The following is an 11,918-nucleotide window of genomic DNA, read 5'->3' on the forward strand; positions in this document are numbered from 1 at the left end:
TTACAGATTAACAAATGCCATTACTACAGCTTGATAGAGCAAGATGAAAACATGCACAAAACAATTAATTAATTATTCAACAGGCTATTCTCTTGAGTTTTCTTGTGAGTATGATTGTGTGGACGCCCAAGAAACGAGACGTGCATTCACTGATTGAGTGAATTTAGTTTTGAGCCGCCTTTGGCAATAGCCCAGCAATATTACGATGGGTTACGCAGGAATGGGCTTCACACATTGGGCCCAAGTGGGGAATCGAATTCGGATCTTCGACGAGCCAACGCCTTAACTTTCTGGCTGGCCTACTCCTCGCATTCACTGAGTCAGAGACCGTCATAAAAGCAGCATTTACTCAGTCAACATTTTTTCCACTAGAATCACAATCGTTTTCAGTTTAGACGCATTCGCGCTGTAGATAACGCGATGAGGAAGAAAACGGACCTCGGAGTCATGTGACACTTGTGTAATCCATCCCGCTGAACGGAAGCATGACACGCATATATGTATGATGACACTCGGCTCATGTCGGCAGTGTCAGCTTCTCTCGCGCTGGATGTAGCTTCCTCTTTCTGTAAATCTGTGCAACGTCCACACACAATGATTAATCAACATTCAGATTTGTATAGCATTACTGCAGTACATAACATAATCCCTTTGCATAGAACAAACAAGTTGTGACGTCACATGCATTATTGTCTATATACCACTGATGACATAAATATACTGCAACCCTTTCAATAATTATTGCGGACAGTGCAGCTATAGTAGGTGGTGGAAGATTTGCTAAACGTTATTATTTATTTCGGACAGGTAACTGTCGTTGTTTGTGTAAATGTTAGAAAGTATCTATTGCTAAAACAACGAAGAGTTAACCAGGGACATGTTCTTGAGAAACCAAAAACAAGTGTTCAGCTTTTAAGAAGTGAATTTGTGTGTTCTTGCGTGTGTGTACAACATCCGCAATATACGCACATTAACTTCCACAATTATATATACTGAAAGATAGCATATAGGAAAAGAACAAATCATGGTGTTCTTGGAAGGGACTTTGGTATGTTAAAAAGAAAAAAAATAACATAATAATTGTTGAAAATAATAAATAACATAACCACAGGTTTTATGACACAAATTGACATTGTGAATGAATGTGAACATTTTTATGTGAATCTGTATACAGTTCTGGTAAATATTATAACAAGCAGGTTTCATGACTAAATAAATCTCAGATTTGCAAATTTGCTAACTTTTTTCGTCTTCTTTTCAAAGGGGCACAAAATGTGAAAATAGACTGTAGGCGTTATAGGTACGGCACTATGGTAAGCCGTCTTCACATTTAATGAGAAATACAAATATCTTGAATCTGAAATGAAAATAGCAGTATCTGGAATATATCTGAAGATTGAACTGATGACATACGGAACTGAACTGAAGATAACTCGAACTGAATTGAAGATAAAGCGTCATTGATACATTTAGATAGAATACAGATATCTTTAGAACAACTGAAGATATGTCTAATTTCACTGCATTGCTGTGCTCTACATAAGATCATCAAGCAGATAGGATATCCACGACGGCAGTTTCCTGACACAACGACGTATCTTGGCTCGAATCAGGAAGTACGAACCGGGGATAATTCAGCTGACATCATCCTCACATCCTGATTCAAGGATGAATAAAGGAATCATACACAAAGGGGCATTTATTTGATCTACCTATTCCTCGATCTGTATATTGGTGATGCGTGTAGGTTGTAATCATGCGATGTGGAATTCACTAAAATCAAACGGTGGTATGAAACAATGTTAGATTTTGAAGATATGTATTTACATGTAAATATACAGTCTCTTTTGGTCCGGTTATGACCTGATTAACAACCAGCTCAGGCTGTGTGTGTGAGAGAGAGAGAGGGAGGAAGAGGGGGTGTGTGGGTGTGTGCGCGCGCGCGGATGTGTGTGTTTTGCAGGTCACTCTGTTCATCTGTCATTTCAACTCATTACATCATCTACAGTAAACGAATGTTATATTGCATTATTCATTATCCATTCATGTTACACGCATCTCTGAATATTTAGAGTGAACCACTTCACTTTAAGTAGAGCTCGGAAGATCCACTTTATTGAATCTCTTCACGTCGGTCACATTCAGAGGGAACCACTCTATCAGTGAACCCCTCAACGTACATTGTCAACAAAGAGAAAAACTGTCCCTTGTTCCAGGTATGACCACTACGTTCAAAGAGAAAACTGTGTAATCCAATAAACAGGGGATAATAAACAAATTGGGAGATCCACCTCAACGACCCAACACCAACACGCTGGAGGATGGTACACTGTTGATCCACGAGAAAATACAATATTCTGGACCAGATAAACGAAGCAGGTCAAATACGGATAAATTGTATATCATGAAAAGCGCTGTACCTGGAACTTGAGTTGAGATATCGAACATGAGGGAGCTGACTCGTGTTTCACAAGGCTGAGTCTACTCACTTCCTTCGGAAGAGCTGTGGTGTGTTTTTTGTTTTTGTATTTTCCTATCATGTATCAAGACTTAGGAACCTTGTCACAAAGTTCGAGTTTACCCACGTTCTTCTTTATCTAAAATATTCCTGTATTACTCAAGAACGTTGTTCGCATCCAGACACTGAACAGCTTTTCTTGATGCACTTTACCTCTTCACGTTAACAGCAACTCACGAAGGTCGAGCTTACAATTAAATTATTGATATTCAGTAACCCATACTTGTCGTGAAAGGCGACTATGGGGGTCGGTTAGTCATGCTTGCTGACTTGGTTGACACATGTCATAGAATCCAAATTGCGAAGATGGATTTTTATGATGATCACTAGAACGTCTGGTCCAGACTCAATTACTCACATCTAGAATATTGCCGAGTGCGGCCTTAAGCAACAGCCAAACCAAACCAAATCACATTAGTTGTAGTTTATGATGTAGGTGAGCCATGAAATATTTAAACATACCCTTTTGAAAACTTTCGGTGCACAATCTATGTTTGAATGTGTATAGGTATAATGAAGATCACAATGGCATGTTGCCTACCAGGTTCCTTCCTAGGTTTCTGCCCACCAGGACAGTTTAAATACTACCGACAATAAATATGCTAGTCACAAAACGATGGATCCAACTTCCAGACCTTTTGTGTGGGGGTTGTTTATTATGCGTACACAAACTTGAAAATAATTTAAATATGAGTATATTTACATTGTATTAAGGTGTTATGCACTTGGCCTTTGATTATTTCATCATTTCAAATTTACTTTGGAAATGTAACCGTGTGTTTCGATATGGTTTCGGGGGGCATGGTGGGCGAGCTGGCTAAGGTGCCAGGTCGTGATCCAGCGAGGTTGAGGTTTCAGGATCAAGCATACCTGTGACCGGGTGTAAAAATCTTGGAGTCAACTTTGTGTGCAGACTCTTTCAGTGTTGTCACAACCCTTAGTGTACAGTACACGACCCTGTGCACTTAAAAGAACCCACGAATCCGTTGGTATATGACCAGATGACCACATGAGCACGTGCATACACCTAGTTGCGGGTACAGCAAGGTGCAGTAAACTTGGAGAAAGTACTGTGACTATGTGTCCCAGTCCACCCAGCTGTCAGTTGGGTACCTCGTTAGGATGAGAGAGCTACAGTAAACTCGGTGCGCTTAGTGGCAGCAAGAGTTGTATACTCCCCAGGGAGTTGAGACTGAAATACTATGTGCTGTTGAGATTGACACCCAGTGATCGAGGGAAAAATACAAGCCCCCTGAGCATGCACTAGTGCGTGGATATGTGCGCTATATAAATATCCTATCTATATCTATATAATCCGAATTTCATTTCAAACACCAGGGATCCAAGATTAGGCAGGATAAGATGTGTTGCATAACAGCATAAGACACATTGCCATGGAAACGCGTGTTTATAATTGTACAGTGAGAATGCAGCACCCATATAAAATATGTGTAAACACAGATATGCTTAAAAAGTAATATGTCTTTGGTCAACTCAAAACCATATCCCTCTATCTGAAATATTATTCAAAGAAAAATGTTCAACAGCCGTTAGGATAATCTGTTACAATCATGTACAAATATGGGTTGGTGTATCCTTGGACGAACAGCTTGAAAGCATTTGTCTAAATATATCAGTAAAACGTAAGGGATATTGACTTTACAAGATTGATAAAATGCAAATGATAAAGCCAAGGAGGAAACAGATGATAAAGAGAAATTAAGAGTAAATGTGATAATTTATTCCATTCCTTGGGAAATGTCATCTGTGTAGGTATAACTTACGTTTTCTCATAAGCACTGACACTGGCTAGTGGTATGCTCCACAAATGGAACACCCCCTACTTTTAAATGGTGTATAAGTCAGGGGAAATTGCACACCAACTGATGAACACAGTGCCTTGTCTTCACCTCCTTATTGCCAGTCTGGATTATTTACATATACTGGTATGCATAATTATTTCATGTAACCATGGCCTGGGGTCTATAGCTATCGTCATATCATCATATAGCTATCGGATATTTGGGCCGCCCTTTGATACCAACGTAAAAGTCAAATTGTCATTTCTATAATGAAATTGGAGCATTAATTTTCATTAACAATTGGGATTCCAGTCTTCAACACTCCCATATTATGCTGACATCCCTCCCTATCATATTGAAAGAAATAGAATGCAATCAGACACTCTTGATGTGTCTTAAACCTGCTATCACATTTAGCCTCCTACCACAATCGACCTTTAGATTCGGTTGTCTAGTTTCGGTTTGTTCTTCCGTACCTGCGTTTCATCATGGTAATAATATGTAAATGCGCATTCATTTTAGAGAAGAAAGCATGGTGGTCAGAACAGGTTGAAGTATATTATCTGATGTGGCCGTGTGGATGGCCGTGTGTGAGGTTCGCTGGGTGTGTGAGAATGGTTGGTTGTGTGTATGTATGTAAGCATATAAGGGTGTGGGATTTATAATGGTATATCTGGTGCTGTATATGTGTGTGCGGTTGTATGTATGGGTGTATGAGGTGGTATGTATGGCTATTGGTATGTCTGTATGTATGTGTATGTGTATGTGTATCTGTATGTGTATGTGTATATGTATGTATGTGTATGTGTATGTGTATATGTATGTGTATGTGTATGTGTATGTGTATGTGTATATGTATATGTATGTATATGTGTATGTGTATATGTATGTGTATGTGTATGTGTATGTGTATGTGTATGTGTATATGTATGTGTATGTGTATGTGCATGTGTATATGTATGTGTATGTGTATGTGTATGTGTATATGTTTGTGTATGTGTATGTGTATATGTATGTGTATGTGTATGTGTATGTGTATATGTATATGTATGTGTATGTGTATGTGTATGTGTATGTGTATGTGTATATGTATATGTATGTGTATGTGTATATGTATATGTATGTGTATGTGTATGTGTATATGTATGTGTATGTGTATGTGTATGTGCATGTGTATATGTATGTGTATGTGTATGTGCATGTATATGTGTATGTGTATGTGTATGTGTATGTGTATGCGTATGTGTATGTGCATATGTATGTGTATGTGTATCTGTATGTGTATGTGTATGTGTATGTGTATGTATATGTATATGTGTATGTGTATGTGTATGTATATGTGTATGTATATGTGTATGTGTATGTGTATGTGTATGTCTATGTGTATGTGTATGTGTATGTGTATGTATATGTATGTGTATGTGTATGTGTATGTGTATGTGTATGTGTATGTATATGTGTATGTGTATGTGTATGTGTATGTGTATGTGTATGTGTATGTGTATATGTATGTGTATGTGTATGTGTATGTGCATGTATATGTATATGTGTATGTATATGTGTATGTGTATGTATATGTGTATGTGTATGTGTATGTGTATGTGTATGTGTATGTGTATGTGTATGTGTATGTGTATGTGTATGTGTATCTGTATGTGTATGTGTATGTGCATGTATATGTATATGTGTATGTATATGTATATGTATATGTGTATGTGTATGTGTATGTGTATGTGTATATGTATGTATATGTGTATGTGTATGTGTATATGTATGTGTATGTGTATGTGTATGTGTATGTGTATATGTATGTGTATGTGTATGTGTATGTGTATATGTATGTGTATGTGTATGTGTATGTGTATGTGTATGTGCATGTGTATGTGTATGTGCATGTATATGTATGTATGTGTATATGTATGTTTTATGATGTGCATGATATGTATACTGGAGTAAAAAGATCGTGGTTGTATGTGTTGATATTGTGCGAGATATCAATAGCCTCTGATTGGCTAAATGTGGTGGGATTTGGTGATTTGGTGATTTAGTAGTATACTACCCGGCTTCTTACAGCACGATACCAATTCTAACCATTGCTACCAAACCACTTCATACATTTCACTTGTATCTATACAAGACAATATTAACACAGTCAGGAGCTTCTCTGACTAACGAAAGTACTTGTGGTTATCGAGGTGAAAGGGAGGCTACTCTAAACAAGTACTATAACAATGTGCTGTTGTTGAAGCTCTTATGTGCCTCAAATTCATAAAATCGAAATATTAACTGAAAACTGAACTATCTTTGTAACAACAAAATACTGAACGATTAGAAGTGGATTTATTGAATTCACCAGGTTACTCATCAATACAAAAAAACTGCAAAATGGAACTGAAAAATAAAAACATCAAAATATTAAGTGAAAACTATTGGAAACAGCGATAACGTTAGTGGTGAGTTAATATTCAACAGTGGCGATTCGTCCATAATAGATATTTAAAGTGAAAATGAAAAAAACATCACTATCAACGCGTTTGTATGGTCGATGTTACGATAGGCTGAAATGAATGGTCCAGGTACAATTCGGGGTATAGTCCCGTGTATCCCAGCAAGCTTTAGGACCCTTGTGATGTCGACCTAAATACCTAGAATGAATGGTCCAGGTATAGTTCGGGGTATAATCCCGTGTATCGAGGCACGCTTTAGGAATGATGTGATGGCGGCGTTCATGGCGACAATGAATCGTGGAGGTATATCCCGTGTATCCCAGCATGCTTTAGGAACCTTGTGATGGCGCCCTTCATGCAAAAACGATAATCTCCACGACTTGTCTTTTCTTGAAGATGCCACCTTGAATGTATTATAAAATATGATTTCTGAAGTGCGTAACTGTTTAAAGCAGAAAGATAGTTATACTTTGTCAGAAATTGCAATGTCAGACGTAAAAGACGGAAACATCGCCGAAGCACAAAGCGAGGAAGGACGCAAGGGGGGACGCAAGGGGCGACGCTTGAAGGTATCTCCACCGCCCAAGTTAGAATTAGAAGATAGTTGGGCAGTCAACTGGAGAAAATCTCAACGTATTTTGGGATAATTATGGGATTGTTACACTCTTGAATGAGCAAGACGACCAGTTTAGAACTGCTACCCTGTTGATTTGATCTCCACGACGACTTGCCATTTGGGAATGAAAAGAGAAAAATCAGATATTTACATTGTGTTACTGCCAACGCGTATTTATAGTCGACAGGGGAACAAGTTCAGAATTAAGACCAACAATACGTTGGCGAAGAGGAAGGAATAGTTGATTTGTTACACAGAACATGACTTAAACAAGTAAACACGAATTTTGTGAGCGGACTTCCTGTTCAACCCCAAGGCGTTTCGTCCGAGCGGACGTCCCTACACAGGCAGTCGGAATACCGGACTTATTCACAATATATGAGCATATATACAGTTATAGATGACTTTGGACAGGCGAAAACTAAAAAAAAGGACAGGTAAAAAAATATAATCACTTCCTCGGACCAGTTGTTGTGATGGCAAAGTCGGCAAAGAGGGATGACCAATTTAGGCTATAAATATCAAATACAGTAATTAATGAAAGTGACAGAGAGGTGCGGTTTGGCTGAGAAGTGAATGTACACAGCTGTAGTGATGGGGATTAGGATTGCAGTTTAGCGTCATATAAATAATTACAATTAAGTCTCACATGGCCTGCCTATTTAGGGCCGTTGGGAAAATATTAACGATGACAATCCTGAATTAGACGCTATGGCAATACTGATGACAATAAGTACTAAGAGGCTGATAAGAGAGAATGTGTGTGTGTGATTGTTTGCCTGTGGGGTGCCTGTTTTAATGTTGTTGTTGTTGTTGTTTGTGGTGTGTGCGTGCGTGTGTGTTTATGTGTGTGTGTGTGTGCGTGTGTATGTGCGTGTGTGTGCAGGCTGACATGGCTATACTAAGAAACATCAAGCATTGTCTATAAACGTCTTTCACTGAGCTCACCCACCAAACGTTATTCAAGTCTGCCACTCTGTCCACTTCATCTTGGAGACTGTTCAATGCCATTACAGTTTATGACATGAATATTGTTACTATTGTTAATATGCTGGTGACAGACAAACGACAAAGACATGGTACTCAATTTTCACAGACAATAGAGAACATGCATTTTTGTGTTTGGTGCATATATATGTCCTTTTGTAACTTCATGTATATTGCGAAATAATTAAAGTTGTGACATAATACTTAGGATGTGTTGTCTTCAGTATAAGCGTTGGTTATGTTTGTATACTAAATATTTCATCTATGCACACTTTGATAACTGATATGTATGCAGTACTTTGACGTCTGAATTTATACAGTGAAACAGCAAAGCCGATGGTTTCATGTACTAACTTCATACCAACAATCATTATCTCTATAAATCATATGCTCTACCATTGTGGAATGACACTCATACTCTGTTTTCATGTGGAACAATACTCTTTAAAGCAGTGAACATTTAACATGTACAACCTAATTCAGTATTCAGTATATTTCGATTTAAAGCAGTTGAATAACTTCCTGAAAACACGGATGCACAATGTCATGGTTCAGAAACTAAATATGTTTATCATCTAATTCAGCAAATATCGAAGTCCATTTCATACTTTCACCTCACTTATTGAATGAATTGCGCATATGATGAAGAATCCGCTGAAGATTAAATGTACGTCGACCATCAGCTCAAAGTGGTGATTGTGTCATGCGTTGACATAGATTGAAGAATCCAGTCGTCGCTGGGCGAACTCCAGACATAGACAAACATCCTCCTGCAAATGAAGCTATCGCATAATGCCTGGAGTACATTCATTCCGATCGTCAAATTGTTAAAACGTTCATATATTCTTCTTAGTTTTTTGAGTGGTGTGTCAATTTACAATACCCCTTTGTCTCTTACTTAAATAAAAAGCATATTTCTAGCTAAGACAATGCACATACAGAACATTTGAGATTGGGTACCAGAGGGTTTTTCATTATATTCCAAATATACATGACCAGTATTCTGTCATACCTCCGTGAAAGGGGGCCCACCGAGACTTGATTGCAGACGTCGCATGTTTCTGATGACGTCCACCTTGCCGTCGTCCTCCAGTCTGCTGGCGATGTTCACCAGGAGGATCAGGAGACGAGCCTCGCTCTCTGAGCTGCAGCAAAATGTCAGTGCTCGCTAACATTAGATGATATGGACAGACATGGTAAAAGAGGTAGACTCAACTGTCAGTTATAGCTCTCATATAAATACAGGAGTGAGTGAGTAGGTGAGTTTTAGTTTTACGCCGCATTCAGCAATATTCCAGCTATATGGCGGCGGTCTGTAAATAATCGAGTCTGGACCAGACAATCCAGTGATCAACAACATGAGCATCGATCTGCGTAATTGGGAACCGATGACATGTGTGAACCAAGTCAGCTAGCCTGACCACCCGGTCCCGTTAGTCGCCTCTTACGACAAGCTGAGTCGCCTTTAATAGCAAGCATGGGTTGCTGAAGGCCTATTCTACCCCGGGACCTTCACGGGTCTATATAAATACAGTACTTCAGACATGCTAAATGACTTAGTGTCCCTGCATTCTCACACATGAGCACATATGAAGCCGCTTGGAAACCATGCATTGTTCCATTAGGAAAAAGATAGTGATCAGTTCTCACTCACTCAAATGTTTGTCACGTACAAATGTGGACTAAAGGTTTTGTGGTTGAAACACTGGGACATAGGCGTGTACTCATTTACATACTGGACAGGTTCAAATAGTCATTTTCGTTACTGTTGTAGCATCCAATTGCCTGTCTAGGACCATCACTTCCAACACAAAATGACCATAGCGAGCATGCTGTTTGTCTGAGAAAGACTGGATGCTTTGTTTGGGAAGGCCATACACAGATGTAAATCCAACATGCTTTTCTTTCATGAAAACTATACATACGGGGAACACAATGACCTGTTAAACTTGCAATAGAAATGAGAAAAGAAAGTAAGGCAAACTAAACAGTTGGGGCCTTTTATATTCTTGTTAGAAAGTCCTTTAGCGAAAATGAATCTATTGTTCACAATATTTGAATTTTGGGGATTGTAATTCATAATGAGTAAGTGTATAAAGTAAAAAGGATATTTCTGCTATTGGATATGTAAGAAGTGTCGCTCGTCAAATACAACAGTATTTGTATGTACTGACGTAAGCGTAAGAGAGCAACGTATAACAGATCACTTACTGAGAAACCACTGTACAACAGCATTGTTGTTGGTCATTCAACCGTGTCAGTATACTGTCAATCAGCAGGGTCACATTTTGGTCACGTGTACTTCCGGTCAAGTGATAGTGCTGAATGAGAGTCGAATCATCAGCGCCCTAAAACAGAAAACCCAGTTCATTTAGAAACGATTTTGCTATTTTCTAAATCATTCATCGCTTCCTCTTTGGAATGTCAAATATCACAGGCTTATGATGCGTAAAGCAGTGAACCACTCTCTAGATGGACGCATAGCAAATGTCCTATAAATAGTACATGTTACATACAAATTTGACCTCACTGACCTTGCTTTGCGTGTTTGTGTGATGGCAACTTCTATTGGTGTAAAACAGTGGTGTTCAATGGTCTTTTCATGAGAACAACGTCTTTCAGTTGGAGTTCAATCATTATAAACAATTAACGTGGTTTTTAACGATTTTGTTATGAAAGTTATCACTGGTGACAAATATGACCGTCTTTTAACGAGCCTCGGATCACAAGGAATTCTACATTAAACTGAGCTGGGGTCTTGTATCAGCATTAGAGTTGTCGCTTTTATTCATAATAAAGAACTCACACATCTCTATGTTTACCCGATAGCTAATAATCAGGATAGGTTTATGTTCTTGGTAATGGGGTGTGTTATATATAGATGCAGCCATAACATATTCAAAGGTTTATCACTAGTGTAATCGTGCGATCGTTATATGTACATGAACGTACTTTATGCTTTGTTTAAAGACGACGGTGGGCAGAAAATAATCACGTACCTCTCAGTAACTTGATACACGATGCTCATGCAATTCATCTGCTTAAAGTTCACAGTTGGTTCCCCAAGGTTAGTGCAGAAATTCATCACCAATCTAACCACATAACCGTAGTGAGTGTTTTAAGTGAGTCTAAATTTCGATAGGCAGTATATAACGTAATTACCTCTGCTGTAAGTTCAACGGTGTTGAGGACAACATTATCAGATATTAATGTAGAATCGCGCATACTCGCTTCAATCCTTGAAGTCGTGATGGGACTGTCGTTTGAGGGAAGATACAACTGGAAAGAGTTGTAGAATCATTAGAAATGATTTTAACGGTCATACGTCAATTAACATGCGCTGGCAAAAATAATATGTTTCAAAAAAATGTTCTTCTTGAATTCTCAAAAATCAAAGAAATTTCCTTACTGGTTTGTCTGCAGCCCAGGTGATCAAAATACGGGAATCATTTTCATGCACTTGGTTCCACAATTCCTCTTTGTCTTGACTTGAGAAAACGACGAAGCCATTCTTGGATTTGTGTGACTGCAAAGAAAACAGAACAGAC

General features: G+C 38.5%; 1 protein-coding gene across 1 annotated transcript in view; it reads right to left on the reverse strand.

The window, feature by feature from the left end:
• Positions 1–9,071: 9,071 nt before the first annotated feature.
• LOC137291284 (uncharacterized) overlaps positions 9,072–11,918 on the reverse strand; it is a 44,772-nt gene continuing 41,925 nt past the window's right edge. Inside the window, exons 22-26 of the mRNA XM_067822583.1 lie at positions 11,780–11,896; positions 11,533–11,649; positions 10,582–10,718; positions 9,383–9,515; positions 9,072–9,140 (exon numbers count right to left, since the gene is read on the reverse strand). Coding sequence (XP_067678684.1) covers positions 9,072–9,140; positions 9,383–9,515; positions 10,582–10,718; positions 11,533–11,649; positions 11,780–11,896 — 573 coding nt within the window. The remainder of the gene's footprint in view (positions 9,141–9,382; positions 9,516–10,581; positions 10,719–11,532; positions 11,650–11,779; positions 11,897–11,918) is intronic.

This window comes from Haliotis asinina, chromosome 7, assembly GCF_037392515.1.
Source record: "Haliotis asinina isolate JCU_RB_2024 chromosome 7, JCU_Hal_asi_v2, whole genome shotgun sequence".
Taxonomy (NCBI): Eukaryota; Metazoa; Mollusca; class Gastropoda; order Lepetellida; family Haliotidae; genus Haliotis; species Haliotis asinina.